The sequence below is a fragment of the Kwoniella newhampshirensis genome, chromosome 5, assembly GCF_039105145.1.
Source record: "Kwoniella newhampshirensis strain CBS 13917 chromosome 5, whole genome shotgun sequence".
NCBI classification, from domain to species: Eukaryota; Fungi; Basidiomycota; class Tremellomycetes; order Tremellales; family Cryptococcaceae; genus Kwoniella; species Kwoniella newhampshirensis.
Genome location: NC_089959.1, coordinates 779107 through 805713, shown reverse-complemented (window position 1 = coordinate 805713; position 26607 = coordinate 779107). Strand labels below are relative to the sequence as shown.

The following is a 26607-nucleotide window of genomic DNA, read 5'->3' as shown; positions in this document are numbered from 1 at the left end:
TCATCTATGTGAATCACTATCTTACACTTCTGACTGTCGCAATCGCCGAGCACCCCACTTTCCCCTCAACCTACTACATACCCACTCGTCGCGCCTCTGTTCATGAAACTTTGACATATCTACGTTATTAAGGCTCATATGAGCCAAAAGTCCAGCACAAGTGCACTGCACAGGAAGTGCCTGGCCAAGAGTATGGCCAAAACTTACGTCGCATCAATCTGACTGATCTGAGGCAAAGCCAACATGACCTTCCTCCTATAATTGGCCATGTCATCTTTCTGACAAGGATTTCCCTCGAGATACACCGTCTCCAAGTTCTCAAGTGGTCGAAGTTGGGTATCGAGGGCTCGCAGGTTGGCTATTTTGTTGTAACTTGCCTACCAGTGGGGAGAGGTAAGACGATCAATGAATTGTTCGGACACCTCGTACTTTGAATGTAGGTGCAATAGAGGCGAGGTCGACATGCGACTCACCCAGAATTCCTCTAGGTCCACAAGATGCGAAACCCCTTCGATCTCCTCAATCATGTTGTTTCCGATGTCCAATGTCTTGAGTTTGACCTGCGATAGGGTTGGCGTCAGATCAGTCTCTATTTTCTGACTGGAGAGTGACGACAGCGGGAACGATAGGCAAGAAGTCGATCGATACATGGCCAGTGCACAGGAGCAGATAGGTAGACCAGAACCCCGGAATGGGAGAAGCGGTTCCACTCACATTCTTCTCCAACCCTTCAATCTTGGTAAGACCATTGTGTGAGAGGTACAATTCTTCGAGATTGACCAACGCTTCAAAGCCTTCCATCTTTGTGATGCGATTCGATTGGAGAGACAGGATCTTGAGTGATGAGAACGTATTGAGGTTCTGCCGGTGCGGATGAATGATCAGCGTCTCTCAAGGACATAAGGACTCTGGCAGTCCAGTATGGCGAAGCATGACATATGACAACTTACCTCCAATTTCCTGATCTTGTTCTTCCCCAACCACAGCTCCTCTAACAACGTCAACTTCTCGAGATTCTCAATCACCCGAATCCTATTCCCGCCCAGTTCAAGGCTCGTGATCGTGTCCTTGCACCAATCCAATTCACCCTCTTCGATAGTGGAGATCTTGTTCTGGATCAAGTAAAAGGTCTTGACTTTGGTCAACGAAGGTAGGTTGGGTAGGTGTCGGATGTTATTGAATGAGAGGTCGAGGGAGCTACGCGTGGGATAAGGTGAAGATGTCAGCGAGGTACTTGAATGTTGTTGAGCAGTAGGTTGCAGGGCATAGGAGGCGTAGACTCGCGACGATTGGAGCAAGCGCATATCCGAACATGGAAAGAGAAGATAGATGATGAAGAAGAGAGAACACCCACGTCAAATTTGGACAACCTTTCAACTCCTCATCCGTCACCCTCGTTCCCAATCGATTATCATACATGTCCAGATCTTCCAGCTCCTCCAATCCCGCGAACCCTTCGGACGGTAAAGGCGAAGTGAGTTCGTTCTGTCTCAGACACAGTCGTTTGAGATATTTGGAGAATCGACCGAGGTCCAGAGGCTGTAGAGAGGTGGTTTTTAGTCGGAGATGTTGGAGGTGCAGTTCCTGTTAGTAAAAGAGTGTCAGCTCATACATCGAGTTTGATACTTTAACGATGAGTTAACGCGTGATTGACGTGAAGACCAAGGCTAGAAGGACGGATCCGAGAGGCAAGACCCAGGCAGAACACGCGCAGGTATCCAGTTCACAACGAGGTCATCAGAATACACAGAGCTCATACACACCTCTGTATCTTCCGGGTATTCTTTCAGGAAATTCAGATCACCTTCCCCCTTCTCTTCTCCCACATTCGTCTGCCCGTCTTCTGCTTCATCCTCTGGCTCTGAATCAGATGCCGGCAGTTGTACGATCTCCATTGGTCCAAGTCGAGCTCGTGGTTTCGAGCTTGTCGTACCGTTGACCACTGCGGTCGAGTTCGACGTAGTGTCATTTACAGACTTCGAAGCTTCGTGGTCCGGCATGCTGCTTTTCACTTTGTCTTGGCGTTCAGATGAATTGCTCTGCACTGCAGGAAGGAAGATGAAGGTCGACTTGACTTGATTGTGTTGTCGAGGTGTGAGAAGTTGTCGATAACAACGAAGTTGCAACACCATGAAAGCATTCAAGTGCTTGCGTAATACGTAATGGCTGGGGCTCCGAAGGTCGTTGATCCTACCACACTCCTGACACACACGACAGCATTCACATTTGCATGGGCTATGTCCACAGACATATCGACGACATGGTATTTATAGGCATGTATATACAATGATGAGATGACGCTCATGATCCGCTAGCACAGTATCTTTCGTTTGGCAGTCCAGTCTTTACACCCCTCTCTCTGACCTACTCGCTCCACGACTACGCTTGACCTTGTGCTTGTTGCCGTTACGGGTAGCGGCTTGGAGATCCACACACTGCCCAGACAGCTCGGAACCTGCTTCAGCATATCGTTCCGTCAACTTGACCTTGCGTTGCAGCTCGGCGTCTTTCTTCTTGATGAGGGCATTGATACCTTGATGGCTATCAGCACTTGACACAAGCCATTCTGTCACTCACGTCCGTGGAAGCCATCGAACTGGTCGACAACAGCTGCAAGACGATTCTGCTGCTCCTGAAACAGACCTAGGAGATCATCAGTGTTCGATCTAGACCTCTCTACACTCACGGGTGGTCTCTTGGAACACGCCGTTGTGCTTGAATTCCCTGGCCAGCCTCATTCGCTCGAAGAAGATTTCTTCGCGTTTGACATCCCTAAGAAGACTGGTGTGATCCAGGAAACCTTTGGGCACGACGAATCGAGGCTTGAGCGCGGTCACTTTCTGCTTCACGATTTATCAGGCCTATCGTCATACAGTAGCCTGCCACATGCGTACCTGCTTGGTCCCTTGCTTGGCCGTGGGCGTGAAGTTGAACACGCTCGAGTTCTCTTCGTCGCCAAAATCCTCCATTTTACGCTTACCAGGGGTTTTCATTGTCAAATCATTGATCTTCTTGTCCGGATTCCATTCATCACTCTCGAACGACAAGACGGGGAGTGCGCTGTCGTCGTCACCAGCAGACGTGTGGGGTTGTTGCTCTAACGATACATTCATAACCACCGACTGGGGGGTAGGACCAGAATCTGTATCGTAAACCGGAGCATGAGAGCTTTTCTCCACCTCGTGTTCATTTGCCTTGATCAAGTCGAGATGACTTGAAAGACTGCCACTGAAAGCCTGATCGACGAACGGTTGAGACGCGGGTCCAAAGGCAAACTCATGCAGCCCTTGCGAGTGAGCCTGTGTGATCACTGCGCGACCGTCAAGTCCATGGGTCTCCTCTTTTGTTGGCATGACTCGATTTGTGTCAGTCCCCCAACCAGATCTGGAGGTAGTTTTTTGCTGTTTTGAAGTCGGCGGCATGTTGGAAGCCACTTCATCATCAAGATCAGGGTCTCGGAAACAGCCAACCGCTCGCATAGCTCCTGAGGAATGATATTTTTCCTTCTTGCGAATTTGATCTTTGTTCTGCTCGAAGGATGATGGCGTACTCGAGACATCGTTAGGTCGGGAACGCTTAAGGTTTTTTGAGCCGCATTGAGCCGCATCAGATCAACGCCATTCTCTTCGTGTATCCTCAGGAAGGAACAAGGGAGCCACTCACCTGTCCATAAATCGCCTGAGGGGCCGGAGAAGCAGGAGGCTGCTTGAGCTCTCTCCCTGGGACTGCCTGAGCGACAAAAGGATCGATGTAAGCAGCACGAATAGCTTGTGAGGTCGGCATTTGCCTTCGCGCAGAAGTATCTGAGCCTTTGCCTGGTGACGTCTGCGACAGGCCAGAGCCGATCGCAGAGATGGTGGCAGGCTGCCTCATCTGAGTAGAACCATTCGAGACCTGCTGAGATTGGAAGGTTGCCGTAGTGAACGCTTGGGGCTGGCCTGACCTTCCCTGGGGGAAGCCATAATCGGTAACCTTCACTCCTCGTCGCGCTGGCGAAGCTTGATTGCAAGAGGAGTGGAGATGGGAGCTACCTTGAATGCCAGGGGCTTGAGTATACTGGTGATGAGCTTGATTGTTCGACACCGTTGCTCGACCTTGGGATTGAGCGGAGGCTTGAGGTCTTCCACCAAAGCCATTGTGGAGCTGGTCACGATAGTCTTGCTGTGTAGTCATCCTGCGACGGGATTGGAGTCGATCGATCGTGGTGTCTTCGATTGTGGGCGAAGGTATGGGAGAGATTCGAGCCATACGATCAGTCTGAACTGCCAGTCAGCGTAGTCAGAGGCATGGTAAGTATTTCCCAACACTTTCAGGCACAGGGGGGAAAAGGCGTTAACAAACGCCACTGATTGCATTGATCGTCCATAGGATGGAAGAGGAACACAAAGAGAGTGATTGGTAGGTAAGTCAGTGCAGTCCATTAATTCATTGATAAGGGGGTGGGTGCCGAAGGAAAAGTAAAGTAGCGTCATGCATCAGTTAATCAAAGAACATATAAGGACAGGTCGTCGGGACAGCGAAGGGGTGCCAAAAGTTTGAGATGAGAGACAAAGATAAACAGACAGACAAGAGGCATACGGTACGACAGGGAAACGGAGAGGGCATCGACCTGCGTGACGAGGAAGAGGAAAGCAGGTCATACCGTTGAGAGCCAGCGAGCGAGCTGGACCACATACAAACCCAGTCGAAAGAGAAGGCATAACTTACGCGATTTCACCCCCCACAATACCAAATTGAGCTGCTATGAGATCAGCTCAGTAATTGAATCATACAATGGAATCGATCATGAAGAAGAAGAAGAAGAAGAAAAGATGACAGAGATAAATGATAGAGACCAAAAAGTCATGCGCGTCTCGCTGAATCGATTCGCCACCCAACCTACCCACGCGGATCTCTTGAAATTAGGCGCGCGAAGCCTTACATACGGCGCGGCAATCCGATTCTGCTTCTGATGGTCCCAAAAGTTCAGAGATGACTGCAACCGTGGTGAAACCTCATTCATACCTGCTGCAAAACCCTCTCGCTCACTCGACTAGTCCAAGAACACAGTAGAGAAATGCTGGGCGGGAGTATGACTCGTATCTGATGTAAGTTAGCGTCATCTGTATTCCTGCCTTGATCTCGCGAGCTGAATAGATCAACCTGAATCCTAGCTTTCTACCCATTCGAGTATGCCTGTGAGGGTGAACGGTGTGGCCGGCTTAGGCATCGCCTTGCGTCCAAAAATATCAAGGGGGAGCTCGGTCGTTTCTTCTCCACTGCCTGCACCACCCACTTCGGTCCGACCTATCATCCCCAGTCTGCCAGGTTGCTCAAGATGGCTGTCTTGTACATGTTGTCGAAAGACATTGGCTCGACGGACGTATTTCTCCTCGAATCCCACCTCGTCGACCTCAACTATACATCCGGACGAAGAACCGTCTTCGACGACGATCATACCCCTCCCGCATAGAGTGAAGACCCCTCATCTTCCTCTCCCTCCTCCGCTACCCTACTCCCCAAACTCTCATCCCTTCCGTCGCCACCTTGAGATACTCTCACTATCCCTCTTCTCTTCGCCAAACGAGTCATGGAGCGTCTACTTGGCTCTTCATCCTTCATTACGACAATACATACCCGACGAGACATTCCGCTCATTGCTGGCTCATCAAGCCAGGCATGAAGAGCCGGCCTTGGGTTGGCATAGAGTGAAAATGTTACTTCGTTTGGCGAAAAAATGTAGGATGGAACTGGAGGATCTCGGATTCGAAAACATGACCAATGTCCTCAAACTCGGGCTACTCAGGATCTTACAGGACAATAAGATGGAAGATGAAGCACATTTCAAGCTGGTCAAGAAACTGTGGAATATCACGTCTGGCATGGTGTCGGACTTGGGACGGATCCCAAGGAAGGTCAGGAGGCATTGGCTTCAACTCCAGATATCAAGGTTGGAAGCTTACAGACGCAACGAAACTCGACTATCGGTCGTCGACAATCCATCTTCTACGCCCATGGAGGATGCAGTGCTCGAAATCGTGGAGCGGGGCGGCGCGGACGGCCTTGGATACCACATAGGTCGCATACTCTCGATCTCGAGAGGCAGTACGGTAGAAGGGCTTCGAGAAAGTTTGCGATTGATGGCCTGGTGCTTGAGCCGAGGAACGTATATCCACACCACTTTTCTTTTCAAGGTCATGCGAAAGCTAGTCAGTGGTTGGGACAGGGAGGGGATGAATGGAAGACAGCTGCTGAAGGCGGAGATCCCAAAAGTCCTGTCTCAGGTTGAAACTTCGCCTACATCCCTGGCTGCTCAACAACTCCGAGAGGTCAGCGAAAGGGTTGAGAAAAGATCACAGAGTCGGATGGAAAGGGCTTTGGAGCTATTGGATGTGGGTGGACTAGGATTGCCTGGAATGATCGAGCAGGGGATGTCAATTGCCAAGGGTGCGAAGACAAAAGCATATTCCGTTACAGCGATTGAAGCAGCTCTCCGACTCCTCGAAGAATCGCTCCAACACCGCGATGTGGAGCAGAGCCCCTTGACGATCGTAATCGCCAACGCACTGTATAGTGCTTATCGGTCAGGACGATCGATTGAGATCGCAGCCCTTGTGGTCCGATTCGTCCGAACACCACAGGAATCACAGGTGATCAACAGACTACCGTCAGACGTGATCATACCTTTATTTCGACTTCTTCTCACCGTCATGCCGTCGCCAGAAGTTTACATTCTTGCGAGGAAGATATATCAACATGCTAGAGCTGCCGATCCGCCATTTCTCTGGTCCCATCACAACATCGATGCATGGCGGACGCTGTACAAGTTTTCTGTCACCTCACCCAATCTCCACCTTCATTTCGCTTCTAGACTCTACGCAGATCTCATGGCGGATGGTATGGCTATACGGAGGACCGACGCCCTGATGATGATCAGAGCTATTGGTATGAAGCCGAGCCCATCAAGACCAATCCTTCTCGAACGACATATCAAAGATTACCTATGGGTGCAATATGGTCGACAACCGGCACTCATCGCTGCTCTGGTTCAAGGCCTGACCAGGACAAGTGTAAAGGACGCCGAGCTCGCTTTGAATTTGGCTCACCGTTTGGCCGAGAACACTGCACTCCAACCGTTAGTCGTTCAGCTCATCATCGCCCAGCTCGCTCGATCCCCTCGACTGGAGCACCTAGCCAAAAGCTTTTCTCTCCTTAGTCGTCTCGAGCCTGGCGCTACTGCGACATGGGCATACAACACCGTCTTGTCCTACCTTGTCTCGGCTGGTCGACTTCGACCCCAAGATGGCCAGATGTCTCGCGGCGATTCACTTGCACACGCTACCGCACTTTACAAAGAAATGATACGCAATGACATTCGACCCAATCCTAGAACGATCTCCATAATGCTTCGCAGCTTACTCGACAATGACCATCTCGACGCTGCTTTAGCCGTGTTTGGTGTTTGCGTGGAGCAACAAATCGTGCTCAAGTCGAGTGCTGTGGGGCGTCTCATGGTGCGCTTAGCTCTGGCCGGTCGATCAGAAGAGGCGGATTTGGTCGAGCAACGATGGCGAGAATCAACTGTGAGAGGCGAAAAGATCTCATGGGACAGAGGTGTGGTAGGTGCGAGAGTGTTACTCGATATCAAGCATGGCAAGCGAGTCGATCTGGGAGCAATCGCCAAACAGACTGGTTGGAATGGCACCCCGGCGTTCTTGCAATTCCTCGAAACACTGAGACCACCCTCTCGTGACGATAACGAGAGTCTTGGGGAAGCTGCCCAGGATGAAAACGAATTGTCAGGAGGGGCCGTTGAGGCCGATGAGAGGGTCACGAAATCACTGAATGATCATAAATCGTCATTTTGGTACAAGGGGAAGAACGTGGAGATGTCGTCGACGAACGAGTTGAGAATGAGTGTCGTTTTTTAAGCAACCTGAGCGTGGACACGCCTGTTCACTATCGAATGTATGCATTTAGCTACCGATGTCTCAAATTGCCGCATCGCCTTGCCGGAATGTAGAGTAGCAGCAGTGCCCCCCCATAACCATGTCCGAAGAACGTAATGTGCCCTTCGGTCCAAGATAAGGGAGAGTTCAGGGGTATAACGGGATGTGTGTACAGAAAATCTAACTCATCGAAATTTGTTTGCAGGTTGCTTAGTCAAAAAGCAAGCGCGCCTGTTTCCTGAACCCACGTACTCGTAGTGGTAACGCACAATCATCATCTGGTACCACACACAGCTTTTCTTTGCATTGATCAGTAAAGTCGATAGTAGATAGGCGATATAGAGTACCGGACACGACGACCGATAGGAGCAACCATGTGTTGAGAGTTGGGCAAGTAGAAAACGAACGATTGACAAGGAGCACCTCGGAAAAACCATCCGCTCAAAGATCACTCAACACAATCTGCCTCCCGGGCGACGCGATCCTCCCTCTCACCCCTCGGTCATTCCATCAAAGGATCAACTTCACTTCGCTCAGATCAAACGTCCATCCATTACGACCTAGGTTCAAATCCGATCGCAACCATTCAGAGCACGAAGACCACTAGCGTTACTATCCGGTGCATTACGCTCATCACGATCCGCTCTCGGCGATATTGCTGTGCTTTTGAATCGCTGTTTGGTCAGGAGGGGTGCAAAGCTTTGGTCTGGCAGATCAGATGAACATAGACGCTGGGTGTGACTACATAAAGCGGGCTGGACATTTCTATAGAGGCACCTTTGTGACGGGTACTCTCAAGAAGACGAGTGATACTAGCGACAAGGTCGCAGCAAGCAGTCTTTCTGGTGGACAGGCCAAGGGGTTTTGAGAAACAGATTTGTTTCGTCGAGGTAATACGGAGACAACCTGCGTAAGCGACACGAAACATTTAATCGTAGCAAAGTCTGTACGAGCTTGCGCTATTGCGTCAACCAAGGTGAGCAAGATCCCGCGTTTAGGTCAAGTGTACGATCACTAATAACCGAATACCATCATTTAGAGTTTGCTCTTAATCTGACCCCATATCCATCACTAGGACACAGGCCCGTCATGTCAACGCTTTCGACATCCTACGCATCCACCTCCACGGCCTTCGAGCCATCCTCGTCATCTTCCCGTCTGCGACCGCCTTCTCAATCGTATTTCAACCCCGATTCTGATGATGAAGATGTCTTTGATCCTCAATCCATCGACCCCGAGCTTCGTCTGCGTACCGTCCGTACCGCTCACTCCGTTATCGCCGAATCTATTCGAGCTGAAGATCATGCGGAGAAGCGGGCGAAGAGAAGGAGACTATTCAGGAATATGACGCGGAAAGCTTCTGGAATAGTCAGAGAATCGAGGAGGAGGAAAGCTTCGAGTGACGTGGGTACGATGGACTCGAGACGAGGAACAGTGACCACGATAGGTGCGATTTCCGAGACTGGATCGAGCCCGTCAACACCCCATACATCGCAGCTTCCGACGGCCAGTGAACCATCATCGGAAAAAGCTGCCGACGAGGAAAAGAAGGAAGAACAGGGCGGCTGGAGAGGGTTCTTCGGTAAGGACAAAAGTAAAGCAGCACCTGAACGACGGTCGGTCTACGTCAACTTGCCTCTTCCTCGCCATCTGCTCAACGAAAAAGGCGAACCTACCGTTCGCTACGTCCGGAATAAAGTCCGAACCGCAAAATACACCCTCATCACATTCCTCCCCAAGAACCTGTTCGAGCAATTCCGACGGGTCGCTAACATATACTTTCTGGTCATGGTCGTCATCCAATTTTTCTCGGCGTTCGGTGCGCCCAACGCTCAGATCGGCATGTTACCTCTGGTCGCGATCCTGGGTATTACAGCGATCAAAGATGGGATAGAAGACTGGCGAAGGGTTCGACTGGATGATGAAGTGAACAATTCGGCGACGACAAAATTGGGAGGATGGAAAAATGTCAATCAGCCCAGAGATCCTCGGTCCTTTGTCGAGAAGCTATTCAACCTTGGAGCAGGTGAGTAGAAATGATGCCTTATTGAAGCATTTTCAATGCTGATGCTTGTCAAATTACAGTTCCAGGAAGGACTACCAAGGGCGTGCGAAAGCTGCGGGAACGAGAAGGAAGTCAAGGGAATCAAATCGTCATGGAGGCTCAGAAATCGAATGACGATCAAGAAGAAGAACTTCGCGACAATGTAGTCGTCGTGAATAAGGAGTCGTACCCGCTGGAAACCTTGCCCTCGAAGGATGTCCCCACATTCAACATCTCTGAATCGCCATCAGACGCCCAAAACCATTCCGGTTTTTCACAATCGCTCATGTTACGGAAGACTTCAAGTATGCCGAGTATGATTTCGAGAAGAAGTGTCGGTGTAATGGACTGGGGTCGACCCGGAATGGGTTCGGCGCAGTGGGAAAGGACGTTGTGGTGCGTTTAGCTAGAACTACTTATGCTGTTCGTTCCGTTCTGACGGCTTATCATATCGCAGGAAAAAACTCGAAGTCGGCGATATTGTTCTTCTTCGCGATAATGACCAGATCCCTGCCGATGTCATTGTCCTTTCCACTTCCAACGCCGATGGCCAGTGTTTTGTCGAAACCAAAAATCTTGATGGAGAGACCAACCTCAAAATCCGTCGAGCACTCAAAGCCACCTCTACCATCAGCTCGGAAGAAGACTTGGAACACGCTCGATTTGTGGTTGATTCCGAAGGCCCCCATGCGAATCTGTATGCGTACAATGGGGTGTTGAGATACACGCCTGCCGATCCCTATGGCAAGGGCGAGGATGAGAGAGCCGAGGCAATTACGATCAACGAGCTCTTGTTGAGAGGCTGTTCACTGAGGAATACGAAATGGGTGATTGGAATGGTCGTGTACACCGGACAAGATACAAAGACCATGATCAACGGAGGTGAAACACCGTAAGTTTGACGTTTGCTGCCGTTCACAGCTTGTTTTTACGCTTACACTGGAATGCAGGTCGAAGCGAAGTAAGATTGAGAAGGAAACTAGTGAGTTGATCTTTCTGATACATGAGCGTTATACTGATATATCTTTTTAGACTTGTGAGACCATTACGAAAATGTCAAAAAGCAAAGACTAACCCAAGAACAGCAATGTCGCCATGAACTTTGTCATCCTCATCGTTCTATGTCTGATCACTGCTATCCTCCGTATATTCTCTGAATGATAGGTTGTGGAGCGTTTGCTGATTCTGCAATCTCCAGACGGTTGGTATCGGTCACTCACCCAGACCAGTGCGGATTTCTACGAGCATAAGGCCGAAGCTTCAGACAACATTTACCTTGATTCCGTCATCATCTTTTTGTAAGTCGACATGGACAGAGGCGCAGCGTTGGCTGATATGATTTTGGCAGCTCATGTTTATTGGTCTTTCAAAACATCGTACCCATTTCACTGTACATTACTGTTGAGATCGTCAAAACAGTAAGCGGCCGTTCCTAGTTCCAAGATGGCTGTTCTGATCGTGCCATGTAGATTCAAGCCTTCTTCATTTTTCAGGATGTCGAGATGTACTACGCGCCATGTGAGAACTCTTCTGCAACATCATGGTTCCATCGCTGACCCACGACCTGTTCAGATGATACTCCTTGCGTGCCCAAATCATGGAATATTTCGGACGATCTCGGTCAGATTGAGTACGTCTTCTCCGATAAGACGGGTACCCTCACGCAGAACATCATGGAATTCAAGAAGTGCTCGATCCAGGGTTTAGCCTTTGGCGAGGGTTTGACAGAAGCAATGATGGGAGCTGCGAAACGGGACGGACAAGACATCGGTCCGGCAATGGAAGATCAGGAAGACAAATTGGCCGAACTTAAGGACAAGATGCTTGACACCATGCGACATACGATCAACAATCGATACCTTCGAGAAGACAAGTTAACCTTGATTGATCCAGGATTTGCTAGTCGGCTCGGAAACCCTTCGGATCCTCTGCGGCCCCATATGATCGATTTCTTTTCTGCTTTGGCAATTTGCCATTCAGTCCTTTCCGACGCAGCAGATTCAACAAAGCCTTACGAGCTTGACTACAAGGCCGAGAGTCCCGACGAGGCGGCTCTTGTTGCTGCGGCTCGAGATGTTGGTTTCCCTTTCGTTGCCAAGAACAACAACTCGCTCGACATTGAAGTGCTGGGTACTCCCGAACGATGGATACCTCTCAGACTTCTCGAATTCAACAGTAGTCGAAAGCGTATGAGTGTCATTGCCCGCGGTCCAGAGGGAAAGATTGTGCTTTTCTGCAAAGGTGCCGATAGTGTGATCTACAATCGACTCGATCCCAATCACGACGAGGCCATCAAATCGGCCACTCTAAAAGACCTCGAGACATTTGCCAATGGCGGATTGAGAACGCTCTGTATCGCTCGGCGTTTTCTGTCCGAAGAAGAATTTGCAGAATGGTCCAAAAAGTACGACGCGGCCAGTGCGGCCACTGTTGATCGGGAAGGCGAGATCGAGAAAGCTTGCGACTTGGTCGAGCATTCCTTGACGATTCTCGGGGCCACGGCGTTGGAAGACAAACTTCAAGAGGGTGTCCCCGATGCTATAGCTATGCTTCATCGGGCCGGTATAAAACTGTGGATCCTTACCGGCGACAAACTGCAGACAGCTATCGAAATTGGATACAGCTGTAATCTTCTCACGAACGATATGGAAGTCATGATCATTTCGGCCGACTCGGAAGATGGCGCGAGGGCACAGATCGAAGCTGGTCTCAATAAGATTGCCTCTATCGTAGGACCACCACCAACATCTGCTGGTGGCAAGGTCGTCAACCCAGGCATGAATCCAAGCGCGACTTTTGCAGTGGTCATTGATGGCGACAGTTTGAAATATGCTCTGCAACCTTCACTGAAAGGCTTATTCTTATCACTCGGAACTCAATGCGCCGCGGTCATCTGCTGTCGTGTCTCTCCGTCTCAGAAGGCTATGACTGTTCGATTGGTGAGGATTACATTTCCCTCGTTGTGGCATGACACTGACGAATGCGCACTGCAGGTCAAGGAAGGATGTAACGCCATGTGCTTGTCTATCGGAGACGGTGCGAACGATGTGGCGATGATCCAAGAAGCTAACATTGGTGTGGGGCTGTACGGTCTCGAGGGATCTCAAGCCGCTATGTCGGCAGACTACGCTTTCGGTCAATTCAGATTCCTCACGAGGTTGTTGCTAGTCCATGGTAGATGGTCTTATGTCCGGATCGCGGACATGCACGCCAAGTGAGTTTCCCGCTTCCATGTTGCCACGGATAGCGCTAATTTACAACCCCAGCTTCTTCTATAAAAACGTCATCTGGACAGTGTCCATGTTCTGGTTCCTTATCTTCAGCAGTTTCGACGCGACCTATCTCTTCGAATACACCTTTATTCTCATGTACAACCTCTTTTACACGTCTCTCCCTGTCGGTATCCTCGGTGCATTTGACCAGGATGTGAATCCGAAAGCGGCCATGGCGTTCCCTCAACTATACAAACGCGGTATAGCGGGGCTTGACTATACTCGAAAACGATTTTGGATTTATATGGCGGACGGACTGTATCAGTCGGCGGTCATCTTCTTCATACCCATGTTTGCTTACGGCACCGGCACAACTTGGTCAAGCCGAGGGAGGGATACCAACTCTCTGGAAGACTTTGGGACGGTAGTCGCGGCCTCTGGTGTATTGGCCGCAAACGCTTTTGTCGGTATCAACGAGCGATATTGGACGGTTATCACTTGGGTCGTCAATGTTGCCTCGACACTCCTTGTTTTCATTTGGATCCCAATCTACTCCAGTTTAGCGAGTCTCCCTTATTCAGAGGAAGCTAGCGTCACATATCCAACTTTCAATTTCTGGATGACCGTAGCCATGACGGTAGCTATCGCCATTGGACCTCGGTGGCTTGTCACGGCCTTCCGACGATCGTACTTCCCGCAAGATAAGGAGATTATACGAGAAGCGTGGATATCCGGTCAGCTGAAGCAGGAGCTAGGAGTGAAGAGGCGAAGGGAGAGGAAGATGGAGAAGAGGAGAGCGAAAGCGAACGCCAGTGTCGAGTTCGTTGACGAAGTCATCGATATCTCTCCAGATCTGACTGATAGCAAGAGCGTGATCAGCCAGTTCCAAAAGACTTATGGGGACGACGAAAGGGGTCAATATGAAGTCGCCGCGACTTTCAGTCCTCAAAAAGATTACTCGCGATCGCCAATGATGTCAGACGACGATGGAGATACAAGAACGCCTAGAAGTGTGTTTTCATATCCTCCTAGTCCGGCTGCGAACAATACGAATCACAACTATTTTGGATCATCTTCGCCGACTGGACTATCGAGGTCGACGGTACCTCCTCCTTTGCTCTTGCGTCAATCGTCGGATCCAGCTGTGCCTTCACCGTTAGGATTTGCGTCTAGTCCCAGTCCGTTTGGAGGTGGCAGCGGAGCTGGATCGAGCATGATGCCGACTCTGGACACAACTATGGATTACACGTCACCTAGCGCCATCGGCCCTATATCGCCGATCGAGGAGGAATTGCAGAGAGAAGTCAGGAGGATGAAACGCGCTTCGGTGGAGATTGATCGTGTCAGTGGGACAGAGTCGCCCGATGTCCCCGGATCGAGAAGAGGATCGAGAGGATCACCCTCTGTTTCCAGAGGATTGTCCCCGATCAAGAGAGGCGGGAGTGGAAATGCTACTCCTGCTGGGGGCGGATTGACAGGTCCTGGTCTTTCACCAGTCCGAGGCAGTTTCGATGTGGAAGCAGCACACCAAGATGTTTTCGCTTCGTCCTCACGGAGAGGACAAGGTCACGATTTTGGACAAGATAGTCATTGGGAAGAAGAAGCAGCGGGAAGTAGGAGCAGAAGGGATGATGGTAGTAAGGGACATCACGGTGGTTATGCTGTGTAAGGTAACAAGTGTACGCAGGACGATTTGCTAGAATTGATAATGAAAGAACGAAAGAGAGAAGAGACGCAGGGTTTGACGAAAATTGAAGATAGATGATAAACGGCCTTGCATACAGTATTTTGGTTTGGACCATGGCATGATCATGGTGAATCTATGAAATTGCGATATTGGATTTGCTTGCTAGATTGTCGTGATCTCGAGCTCTTCAAAAGCACAAAATCCTTGGTGAACGAGACAACAAACGAAATGTCTGTTTGAAGATTGAAGAGAAGAAGGAAGGAATGGAAGATAGACACGTTGTTATTTTGTGATTTCGGAATCCCAAATCATACACCTCTCTCTGCCTTGCAACCGAGTTTCATCTATCAACGTACATCAAATATCCATGAAACCTCTCCGTTCTGCCTTGGTATCCTTTGACCCAATACAAGCATTCCAGAGAGCGAGATGCGTAGAAGTACCACCAGACTATCTTCGCTACCTCCGACTTTACGGACTATACTGTCTACTCATCGATCGTCCACTTCATCCTCATCCCCGTCGTCGTCCTCATCCCCTTCCTCCACTTCTACGTCCACCTCGACCTCGACCTCGACCTCCATCCCTGGCTCACGACCCAGCTCCACTTCCAATTCCGGCTCTAGCTCCAGCTCCAGTAACAACGCCAATGACAAGGTCACGATCAACGGGTGGATCAAGTCTATCAGGACGCACAAGAATGTGTCGTTCGTAGAAGTGAATGATGGGAGTCAGAGCGGGAGCTTGCAAGCTGTTTTGAAGGGGAAGGGGAAGGGTGAAGGGTGGGTTCTTCTGGCGTAGTTTTTATTTCCTCCTTCGTCTGGCTGGGTATAAGAGGCGCTTGAGGCGGAGGGGCGGAGGGTGTTGATGGAGAGGGATAGGGATGGAGTGGGGAGATGTGGTAGAGGAAGAAATATGCGCATCGGGAGAACTGGCGGTCCCATGTGGTGGTCATGGATTTCATGGTGAACAGGGACGATTGTATACGTTTACTCGCTCGGCGGAGCAGACTACATCACTCTAGACCTCCTACCTGAATACTGATCTGTAACACCTTCACGCAGTCTAACCAACGGTACCAGCGTCACGATGACGGGTCGTCTCGAACGTTCACGAGGTCAAGGTCAAGATATCGAGTTGATAGTCGACGACTTAAATGTGATAGGCGAATGTGATCCAGAAGTGAGTTTCACATTCATATAATCGCATTTCATCGCAGTCATCATGTGCATACTGATCTGATCTGATGCTCTGTCCACGATCGCCAGACGTACCCTATACAGAAGAAATCGCTGCCCGCGTCCGTCCTTCGGGACAATGCACATCTGCGATTCAGAACTAGTCACACCGCTTCGATCATGCGGATACGAGATGCTTTATCGAGAGACTGGCACGATTGGTTTGAGGTGGGTTTGGTCTCTCTCACCATGACGGATCGAAGCAACGCAAACTGTACCACTAGAGCAGCAGCGCTACTTTAGCTGCTTCAGCGATGACCCTCTCTCCTCTCACAACGTATATTAACCCTATAATGGTTGTTACCTCCAGGAAAACGGCTTCACTCACATCCACACGCCAATCCTCACCGGATCAGATTGTGAGGGTGCCGGCGAAGTCTTCACGCTCGTCGACCAAGCCTCCACATCCAAATCGCCGCCTCCATTCTTCCCTCATCCTGTTCATCTCACCGTTTCCTCCCAACTCCATCTCGAAGCGCCGACCCATAGTCTCTCGAGGACATACACCCTATCACCGTCCTTTCGAGCAGAACCGAGTCTGACATCTCGACATCTGTCCGAGTTCTACATGCTAGAAGCGGAAGTGGCGTGGCTCAACACACTCGATGAGCTGCTCGATGTCGTGGAGGATGGAATCAAAGGGTGTGTAGGGAGGATACTAGCAGGAGATGTCGGAGGTGGTGGGAGGAGAGGGAAGCGAGTGAGAGAGGATTTGGAAGTCGTTTCGAGGTCGTTGGAAACAGAGCCAGAGCAGGAATCAGACTCGGTCAACGATACTACCGCTCTCAACACCAGTGATCCTTTAGGTCATCTTCGACAAGTCATGGCTAAACCATTCACACGAATCACCTATACCTCAGCATTGGATCTACTTCGATCGACCCACGAGACGGAACAGGGTTTGTTCGTCTCACGACCACCGAAATGGGGTGAGAGCATTGCGACTGAACATGAGAAATGGTTGGCTCTCCATTTCGGAGGTCCGGTGTTCGTCACGAACTATCCAGCGAGTATCAAACCGTTCTACATGCTTCCTGCGTCGTCGTCCTCTTCGTCGGCCTCAATGACGAACGAAGACTCCACTGCCCAGTCCGAAGGCGTACCCGGACAAACGGTTGAATGCTTCGATCTCCTCTTCCCGCACCTTGGCGAGATGGCAGGTGGTTCCCTTCGAGAGCACAGACTATCACACCTGCTCACGGCCATCGATGAGGCAGGTATGAAACGGGAGGAATATGATTGGTATCTCGATCTCAGGAGATACGGATCAGTACCCCACGGTGGATGGGGTATGGGATGGGACAGATGGGTTTGTTGGGTGACGGGTGTGGGGAATATAAGAGATGTGGTCCCTTTCCCAAGGTGGAAAGGGCATTGTAAGTACTAGAAAAAGTAGACTATAGGAAGAAGAATGAGAATGTGCATAGCGATCGTCTTAGTCGACCATGCAATAGTATCAATACAAACGTTGGATCATATATATGCTACTTGTCTAGTCTATTTACAACACCCCTCTATCTCTTCTCCGACCTATTCAGCTCAGCTCAGAAAAACAGAGGCTCGGGACACATCTGATCTCCAGCTTTCAACGATCGTAGTCGACCATCCACCGCTTCTTGTTCCTCCTACGGGCGCGCGCGAGAAGAATCAGCTTTCTTCCCGGCTGCTCCATGATCTATGAGAGGGAGGGAGGGGAAGATAGGACGACTCACCTCTGTCAGAGGTCCACACACATCCGGATGACAAGGGTAGTACACCCCGTTGACTCGGGTGTAAGCCGTCTCGTAGAGATTTTGCAATTTTCGCGCAAGTGGGGGATGAGCAGGAGCACAAACTACAAGATGATCGCAACATTGGCACATCGCAAGATTGGTTCAACGAATTCGACTCACTATCGGTGACCTGTTTCGCCCAGATAAAATACGCTTGTATCCGCTTCACACCCCATCCAACCGGCGGACTACGTCGGATAGATTCGAGATTATGCATTTTACTGAGAAAACATAACATCGAGGCAGAACACGAAGATGGTCAGTACTTCTGTCGAGATCTGGGGTTGCGGACCGGCAAGGGGATGTCAGAGCAGGACTCACTCGGCAAGTTTGACCTGCTGAGCTTCTCTCGATTTGAGAGGAGCTGAACGGAGTTGCTCAATCTTGCGTTGTTGGCCTGATAGCGCCGTGTTGTCGGTACATTCCTGGATGATGGTAGAGGACGTACGAATGTCAACTGACGTTCGGGACGTGATTACGCAAGTGACCTGAATTGTTCAGAGTTTTTCGCTCACCTCAACGATACGAGCCACGTCTGAGCCGAATAGCTGGGCTATTTCCTCTACGAAGGGGGATCAGTCACCTCATCGCAGGAAACAAAGCCGGTATCAGCCAGCTCACCTATCGTGGTATGTGTGTCCTCGACTGTATCGTGTAGAACGGCAGCCTGCAACACCTTCACTTCGGTGACTCCCGTTGAGGATAAAAAGTTGGCAACGGCCTGTGGGAGCGGCGAGATCAGTGTTGCTGTGTCTCGAAAGAAATGTGCATACATACGATCGGGTGGTTGATACTGTCGTAAGATATGGCAGTTAGCTTTGCACTTCCATTACTTCGGAGCGAGCAAGCTTCTGACTTACTAAGGGGTCTGGTCAACGTCCTTCCGACGTTGACAAGAATGTTTCTGCGAAGAGACGAGGATCTAGTCAGCTTCACGCTCGTGGTGCAATTGAAGGCGTCTCGAGCTATTCCCACGCTGGAAAAGCAGCGTCCCGCACTTTGTCGCTCAGACTTCGATAGAAGCAAAAGAAACAGCTCGGCTCACTCACTCTCGCTGCGAAATCCAGTGTCCTCAGAAAGACTCCCAACTCGCCTTCCCCCTCCAATCTCCCTCCATCCTTTCGACTCCTTCCGTTCCCATCAATGTCCCCATTCCTACTCCTACTGCCGCTCCTACTGCCATAATCACCTCCGGACCCATCGTAATGACCATTCCCATTCCCAGTCCCATTCCCATTCCCATTCCCATTCCTGATAGACGGCGGAGGACTCGGCGTGAGAGTCTTCGGTGGCGGCGTATCGATCCTGAGCTCGATCATCTCTGACGGAGTGGGCGAGTTCGTATTCGAGCTATCGTTGTTCAAAGATAAGACGAGGTTGTTATGCGATCGTGATGATAATGGACTAGGACGGGGCTGGACGATCTGATCAGGATCGGAAGTGGAAGTGGAAGTGGATGTGGATGTGGAGGTGCGGTTGGTCGATGGTGACATTGCGAGAGATGAGTCTGGTTCTATCTTTCCGCGTAGACTGTAATTTGTAAGGAGTTCGGGTCGCGTGCTCCGTCTTGCAATGTGTATGGTGTATGCGTGTGGGAGACCGGCTGCGTCGCCTCGACCTGCGATATTCGATATTCGATATTCGATATTCGACCAGAGATCTTACTGACGAAACACCTCACCTCGAGGTAGAGACAAGTCAAAGGAGACACAAGGTGACACGGCGATCACGAAAACTGCTTGACAATGCGCTTCGCTTCGATTTCCGGTCAAAGGAGTACTGACGCGGACACGAGAGATCTTTCCAATCTACGAGGGTCTGCCTCTGGAGATGAAAACGGCGAACGGCGACAAGGCGACAGAATCGGGAGTTACGGCGATGATTGTCGGGTCATGTACGTATTGTTCAGCACTGTTGGAATATAGCAACCGGTGAGGATGGCGATGCGGTGCAGATGTCTCTAGGATGAATCCATCTTGGTCGCAGGGATATCCCTTCTTAGTCAAGAGATGATGTGCTGCAATGTTGAGGACCATGTGGATTCCGTGTCCCACTCAGCTCCTCGGTGATGGTCGTTATTCGCCCTTACGCTTACGAATGGGTGATGACGTGAGCATATTTACTCCACCTCAATTTCACCCAATCACTGCCCAATTCAGTACAAGCAGTCACTATGCATATCGTGTTCAATTCGTTCTCACATACGGTCGTTGCTCTTTTGAGGGAGGGACAACAAGCTACAGCTACAGCTACATTGACTACTATCCTATCCTATCCTACAATCTGACTTTCCTTCGATCACTCAAACGTCAAAGGCATCACTCCTCCATCCTTCCTTCTTGCTCTCTCTCCTCTGCGCCTCTTGAGCCTTGGCGCCCAATTGCTCACCCTCCTTCTGTGCCTTGTTGGCAGCACCCTTGGCCTGAGCCTTGAATTGGTCGGCAGAGCCAGTAGCCTGACCAGTGGCAGCTTGAGCCTTGGCCCTGAGCTTGTCTCGTTGACTGTTGGAAACATTCGATGGAGGCTTGTTGGGGAAGAGCTACAGTACGACAAGAGCGCTCAGTCATGAACCTTTTTGACAGAACAATCACACTTACATCTTCGTCAACACCGATGTGCAGGACATACTCGCCCCTGCGTCCGTACTTAACGACGCCCTTGGAACCGACCTTGACGGGTCCACTGTCCGAAGACTGAGGGAAGATCGAGTCGGAGAAGACAGCGTTGAGGAAGTTAACGGCAGTGGGGCGGGCGTTGGTGGCAGCGATGGCTCGCTGTTGAAGACCGTACAGCCTGAAGTCTGCAACTCGGAGGTACTCTGCGATCTGAGCCTCGAGGGCGGAAGTGAGGTTTCGCTGATAATGACATTAGCGCTCTCCCGAGACACTCTCAATGCTTCAGCTTGAGACTCACCTTGACGAAAGCCTTGATGACCGGCTTGGCGAACCAAGTAGCCAACCACTTCTGGTGCTCTCGGATCTGGAAGTCGAAGCCAGTAATCCAGACTTGCACGTCCTTGACGACAAAGAATGTCTCCTGGTTGTCCTCATGAGCGTTCTCAAGGGTGACGTCGAAACTGACACCCTGAGGTCCGAATTGAATGTCCAAGATACCAGAGTCTTCGAAGGGAATGAAGCCGGTCTTGAGGTTGAGCCAGAAAGCAATGTTGGAGGCAGAGAAGTGCAATCCCTCAACGCGGAGTCTGACAGACGCGTCGTACTCAGACGCATCTGTGGCAAGTCAGCAAAGCCGAGGCAAAATGGAGACAGAGACTCACAGGTGGCGTAACCCTGAGTGAATCGCAAGTCGTTGTGTGAGACAAACCTGATGGAGTCGGGAATGAATGAGACCGATTCGAGCTTCATGTCATCGATCACAAGGTCGACATCTACATCTGTCAGCCGTGTGCTTGATAGATAATGACTCACCTTCAGACTTGAATTCAACCCTAGGAACAGGGATTTCCTTGACGAGTCCGATCAACCTGGGGACCATGACGTCGAGGAGGTCTCTATACAAGCCTTGGCCCTCGAACTTCAAACTGCTGACACCGATCTTGCCAGCGGTGGTGAGAGACTCGCCCAATTGCTCAATAGCCTCAACGAGACGGTTGGTAGGCTTGTCATTAGCCACACCGTTAACGACGGCTTCGAGCTGCTTCTGGAGCTCAGCGGCGTCCTCCTTCCACTTGGGGTTCTCAGCGAGGAGCGATTGACCGTCATCGTAAAGTGAGGAAGCCTTGCGGTAAGCTCGCTGAGAAACGACGTAACCAGGTTGGTACAAGACACGGTCGAAGAAGGTGTCGATTTCAGAGAAAAAGTCGGAAAGCTTGTCGTCGTTCTTGACATCTTCGGTGACCTGGGACACGACGCCTCAGTCAAGGTATGATTTTCAAAATGTGTGAAAACTCACGCTCTTAGTAGCGTTGATGACATCGTCGAGTGACTTGTTTGAAACCTTCTCAACAAATTGCTTGAGGTCACGACCAGCCTGCTGAACCTTCTCGTCTTCATCGCTGACGTCGGATTTCTTTTTGGTCTCGTCGAGCGCGTCTTGAGCCTTGGATGCGTACTTCTTGAAGAGGTCGACGATGGTAGTGATCGCTCGTCGGTATTTGGGGTCAGATTGTGCTTGGGTGACGACCTGGGAATGGTTAGCTCTGATTAAGTCTCGAACACACTCACTTCTTGGAGTCGCTGGATGAGCTGCTCCCTGGCCTCTTCACCTTCTGGCAATTTGTCGTCAAAGTACTGCTTGGCGTTCTCCAGCTCGTCCCAAAGACCTTCTCGAGCCTCGCCTTGAAGTTTGCCGCTGGCAGCTCCCTTGGCGGTAGCCTTTCCCTTCTTCTTCAAACCCTCAAAGTCGACGCCCTCCTTCCTCTCCTTGTCGGTAGGACGGGATTTCTGAGCAGCCTCCTTGGCCTGGTCAGCGGCGACAGTGGCGGCGTCAGCGAGGATGTCTCGACTGAGAAGGATGAGGTCGGATCCAATCTTTCGGAAAGTAGAGTTGGTGATGATAAGGGAGGCGATAGTTCGGAAAGACTCGATGGCTCGTTGGCCGTCTTTCGAGAGTTCCTTCTGAGAAGGAGCAGAGGCGGTGTTGACATCGACGTCGACCTCGGCGGTAGCCGCGTTGTACTGGGGTCGAGATATTAGCCCTCTTCTGCAATTTGTGATTCGTAGTGAGACGAGTAGATCTGGACTCACAAAGAAGTTTTGGAGCAGATCATCATCGTTCTTAGCTTCTCCCCACGCCTTTGTCGCTCTCAAGACGGCCTTTGAATCTTCCAAGACTTTCTGACCTTCTTGTCCGAGTCTTGCCGTTCTCGAGTTGGGTCCGCCCGCAGCCTTGAGGGCATCCGAGTCGAGGACGACCTGGATCATCTTCGAGATCTGCTGTTGCGACCTGCAGTGGGATGTGATCTTCGCCATCAGCATCTTCGTGGCATGTGATCGTATCGGTGCGTTCTCAGGACTCACGGAAGTTTACCGGCTTGAAGAGCACCTTGTGCTTGAGCTACCTTGATTCTCTGTCCTTTGCTAGGCATAGCGTTCTGGACTTGACCCCTGGAAGGCAGACTGCTTCCGTTGACCGAACCGCTCAGGAGAGGTTGTCGTTCAGAGGATGACATGGTGGTGGTGGTGGCGATAGGACTGGTTGATGAGAGTAGTATCGGTTCGTGAAAGTGAGATTCTTGATGTTACTGTTTCGATTATAGTGTCCAGAAAATAGCTCATCCAGTGTGTGTGAGAGAGAGAGAGAGAAAGGGTTTTTTTCCACTGCTACTGTTATGTAGAGTTGATTGAATCCAGGGTTGATGCATGAGAGGAAAGACATCGAGAGGCAATTGTCGCAGAATGGTGTCAGAGAACGGAGGGAGAGAGGGGGCACGGATCATGTTATGACGATGTGATGACGTACTGTACTGCACACCACAAGTTAGTTACTGCTGAGGCAACTTATATACAGTCACTCGAGGCAAAGCATGACGACATCACATGGTTCACTTGATCTGGAGCAAGGGTACCTGTCCGGTCTATACCCTACACATTACTCGTACTGATCATCATACAGCGTAAAGTTATATAACACCCGCTCTGCGCCAAAGATCGACGACACAGCTTTGATTGGCAAGAAATGCTCCGCGTGCCTAGGTAGGCCATCTCTTCTCGCTGCCCCGCGTCACCATCATCACGACATCGCTCTTCATTTGAATCCGCCGAGTCTCTGAACTTGCATTTGCACATCACATTTCAGGAGATTAGATAGTCTCAGGCACAGGCAATGTTACCGCCCCCGTGAAAAAGGAAAGGAATTCCAGCAAAAAACAGATGCCCATCTTTTGGGGTATGTGTGTCATACAACATCGTCTTTGTGATTCCAAGTTCTAGCGAGGATGCAACAACAATCACTCTCCTCCCTTCCATCTTCCAAAGAAGCTTACCGCCAAGGCCAACATCAGTAAGGGGCCCAACATCATGTCGAAATGGGACTCACCCATGCCACACTACTCTATGATCTCCTTGGAACCCTTCCGAGGCATCTGCTCGGAACGAATGCACAGGCATGATCCTGCGGGTCCAGATATGGGATCAGTCATACCATCCTGAGGACATCCAAGATCTCGACCGTCGAGTGCAGAGAGCAGCATACAAACGTTCCAGGCTGGGAGGAAGGTGGATGTGTGCAGATTTCGCGACTCACACTACATCGCCTATCTGTATTGGCTCCGTCAATCTCGACACCTGGCTCGGATGGAAACCATATCGGACAAGCAAGTATCTGAGCACTGCATCGGTACTGCAACCATTCGTGTCTCCTATCAGCACATGTCACATCGAACCAAGCTCAAGTCGCACTCACAAAGCGCCTGGTCCCGACCAGTCCAGCTGCGGATGGAGGAGCATCGCGTCAACGATTCGCTTCGCTGCAGGACACCAACTTCGCGAGGATGAAGAATGTAGGACTTACAATATTCACATCACGGTTTCCACCGTCCTTGACTTCCTTACCCCTTCTCAATGCTCTTCCTACAACGTCTAATAAGACCGGATGTCCTTTCTTGGCCATGATTGTCCATTGCGCAATCTGTATTCCTCTGACAAATCCCTCTTCTCGCCAATTCGTCCCGGAATCAGGAGCATCAATCTCCAAAGCCACCAAGAGAGACGGTCCTCCATCGCGATCATGGCCCTCAGGTTCTAGAATGGTTTGAAAGCCCACATCGTCGACGCCCGTCCAAGCTGAATGGGCCATCCGAAGAAGTCGAGGTAAGACTTCCAACATGGCCACGGGGGATTGTGCCTGGATGGGATTCCTCGCCCATTGGGAAATGGGGAGGACGGAAGCTGTGTCGGAATCGGTGTATATCCCACCGTTGAGAAGGAGGACAAGGTATCTGTGTATGAGGAGGTACGACTTCAGTCAAAGGGATGTTCCTCGCTCAGAGTCCACATGACACCGGATGAAATGCCGTTATGATCTCGAGACCGTCCTGCCTCAATAAGCCAACTCACCTGAACAGATCTGCTCGAACAACACCCCAGTCACCTTTCAGGCTCTTCATCTCCTCCACGACTCCAATCTCGTCTTTGTCCTCACTGTCTCCTGTACGTCCCCCGCTCTCCTGTATCATCTCAGTCTCTGTCCTAGTCTTCCGTTCGTCCACATCCTTGCCCTGGTTCAAGCTCCGTTCCAGCCATTCATCAATCTGTTCATCGCTCACGAACATGGTTGCCCAATCTTCATTCTGCGTTATCCACGATTGAAATTGATCTGGCAATTGATCCGGTGGAGCCAGATCTGTCGTATAGATGAATTTCGGTATTGCCTCACTACTGTTATCGCTGATGACAGAAGGATCGGGAAGTAGGGAGAGTTTCGATAATGCTTTATCAAGTATCGTCCCTCGGGATGGGGCTTGCGATCCCGTGGAAGATCCAGAGGAGGATGGGTGAAAGAACTCGTTCCAATTGGATTGAAGATCGGCTTTATATCTCTCCAGAGTGATTCCCGAACCGATATCAATCCCAAGATCCCTTTTGGCTGCGTCATGATCAAATTCCCTCACCCTACTCTCCAGGGAAGAGGTAGCCGCATCGACGATATCCTCTAGTCGTACGCTCGTGCCGTCCATCCAGTCTCTTTCATGGTCGAGGTGAGCTGATCGATGATGGGTCAGACTTGCTGATGATGGTCGAGTGGAGTGGAAGGTGGACAGTAAGATGAGTCCTAGTATCAAGGTGGCCGCGAAGGTGTATCGAACTGGTCGATGTAGGATGGTCGACAGCATAGTGAGCTGGAGCGACACTCTTTAGCTGTCGTGTCGTAAACTCGACTTTGCCTTCTCCTGGACCTTGACGTTCGATAGAGGACGGTTCTACTCTCATGGATGGGAACCGTTGCGTAAGCCAGGAGATATACTCAGAGCTGGGATCTCAGGTGCTCACCTATGGGCCTTGTACTTCATTTACACATCGCTGTTCTCATGATTCTCATGACTGCTACACAGTTACTGCGCAGAGCAAACTGGGTTTTAGGCGGTGTCGATACAAAAATAGCAGAGAGACAACGACGAGCGTAAGACTGAATGCAATCGCCTTGAGTGCAATGCAATGGCAGACGGGGACTGTCCAAATGATCAGTATGGAGGGGACAGCCGATCTGAACAATCAATGGTCACTGTTTGTTGATACATTCCTCTACTCGACATCTTCTTCTTTTCCCTTTCCACTAAACGTTGGGATCTGTTGCTGCAGTATGACGATCCAAAAAAAGCGAGAATGGACCCTGGATGATATATATAAGTTAAGTTGACGATTCCAGGCACTCTGTACCAAACAAAATAGACAGTCAAAATGGTCAAAACGAGACACGGAATGTGGATAGCAATATACAAGGTCAAGCCTGAGTTTGTGCATAAGCCGACCATGATTTTCGGTAAGACTGCTCGCAGACGATCGTTTCTCTACTTCTCACACCCCGAGTGAGATTGGTTTGACAGGACAATGTTGTTGGGATCGACAAAGCAAAAGGTTGATTTTCGTTTATCCACATTGTTCACCCCGACATCACGGACTAGAACATCCCTCTGTCGTTCTGCGGCGATGAACGATGAGTGTTACATAGATGCTTGTATATAGTGAAGATATGACCTCTCGGAATCTGATATTGTTCTCAATCCGTCATGATACCCGTGATCTGATCTCCCGAGTAGGAATGAACGA

At 50.4% G+C, this 26607-nt stretch overlaps 8 protein-coding genes across 8 annotated transcripts; 4 read left to right on the top strand and 4 right to left on the bottom strand.

Annotated features, from left to right (window-relative positions):
- Positions 1 to 203: 203 nt before the first annotated feature.
- IAR55_002875 (uncharacterized protein) lies at positions 204 to 4248 on the bottom strand (the record flags this gene model as incomplete). Its single annotated transcript, XM_066945986.1, has 11 exons — positions 204 to 377; positions 474 to 560; positions 715 to 861; positions 951 to 1197; positions 1355 to 1584; positions 1764 to 1942; positions 2369 to 2533; positions 2578 to 2643; positions 2687 to 2840; positions 2895 to 3575; positions 3664 to 4248. 11 exons carry the CDS (start codon positions 4246 to 4248, stop codon positions 204 to 206), a joined length of 2715 nt encoding a protein of 904 aa, XP_066803487.1.
- Positions 4249 to 5171: 923 nt separating this feature from the next.
- IAR55_002874 (uncharacterized protein) lies at positions 5172 to 7910 on the top strand (the record flags this gene model as incomplete). Its single annotated transcript, XM_066945985.1, has 1 exon — positions 5172 to 7910. The coding sequence occupies one exon, from the start codon at positions 5172 to 5174 to the stop codon at positions 7908 to 7910; it is 2739 nt and encodes a 912-aa protein (XP_066803486.1).
- A 1107-nt stretch (positions 7911 to 9017) lies between these two features.
- IAR55_002873 (uncharacterized protein) lies at positions 9018 to 11012 on the top strand (the record flags this gene model as incomplete). The annotated part of the gene is made up of 5 exons (XM_066945984.1): positions 9018 to 9954; positions 10014 to 10368; positions 10430 to 10864; positions 10923 to 10954; positions 11005 to 11012. The coding sequence occupies 5 exons, from the start codon at positions 9018 to 9020 to the stop codon at positions 11010 to 11012; spliced, it is 1767 nt and encodes a 588-aa protein (XP_066803485.1).
- Positions 11013 to 11067: 55 nt separating this feature from the next.
- IAR55_002872 (uncharacterized protein) lies at positions 11068 to 14853 on the top strand (the record flags this gene model as incomplete). Its single annotated transcript, XM_066945983.1, has 7 exons — positions 11068 to 11116; positions 11171 to 11270; positions 11321 to 11390; positions 11442 to 11490; positions 11545 to 12911; positions 12966 to 13186; positions 13239 to 14853. The coding sequence occupies 7 exons, from the start codon at positions 11068 to 11070 to the stop codon at positions 14851 to 14853; spliced, it is 3471 nt and encodes a 1156-aa protein (XP_066803484.1).
- Positions 14854 to 15300: 447 nt separating this feature from the next.
- On the top strand, positions 15301 to 17496 carry IAR55_002871 (asparagine-tRNA ligase; the record flags this gene model as incomplete). The annotated part of the gene is made up of 4 exons (XM_066945982.1): positions 15301 to 15653; positions 15936 to 16053; positions 16140 to 16277; positions 16420 to 17496. 4 exons carry the CDS (start codon positions 15301 to 15303, stop codon positions 17494 to 17496), a joined length of 1686 nt encoding a protein of 561 aa, XP_066803483.1.
- Positions 17497 to 17653: 157 nt separating this feature from the next.
- On the bottom strand, positions 17654 to 19374 carry IAR55_002870 (uncharacterized protein; the record flags this gene model as incomplete). Its single annotated transcript, XM_066945981.1, has 9 exons — positions 17654 to 17734; positions 17822 to 17943; positions 18002 to 18102; positions 18203 to 18306; positions 18397 to 18443; positions 18503 to 18602; positions 18659 to 18674; positions 18742 to 18785; positions 18931 to 19374. The coding sequence occupies 9 exons, from the start codon at positions 19372 to 19374 to the stop codon at positions 17654 to 17656; spliced, it is 1059 nt and encodes a 352-aa protein (XP_066803482.1).
- Positions 19375 to 20183: 809 nt separating this feature from the next.
- IAR55_002869 (uncharacterized protein) lies at positions 20184 to 23012 on the bottom strand (the record flags this gene model as incomplete). The annotated part of the gene is made up of 9 exons (XM_066945980.1): positions 20184 to 20420; positions 20479 to 20736; positions 20795 to 21111; positions 21159 to 21205; positions 21306 to 21739; positions 21794 to 22011; positions 22062 to 22518; positions 22588 to 22786; positions 22861 to 23012. The coding sequence occupies 9 exons, from the start codon at positions 23010 to 23012 to the stop codon at positions 20184 to 20186; spliced, it is 2319 nt and encodes a 772-aa protein (XP_066803481.1).
- Positions 23013 to 23789: 777 nt separating this feature from the next.
- Positions 23790 to 25673, bottom strand: IAR55_002868 (uncharacterized protein; the record flags this gene model as incomplete). Its single annotated transcript, XM_066945979.1, has 6 exons — positions 23790 to 23820; positions 23879 to 23953; positions 24086 to 24181; positions 24245 to 24270; positions 24353 to 24779; positions 24898 to 25673. 6 exons carry the CDS (start codon positions 25671 to 25673, stop codon positions 23790 to 23792), a joined length of 1431 nt encoding a protein of 476 aa, XP_066803480.1.
- Between the last annotated feature and the right edge of the window lie 934 nt (positions 25674 to 26607).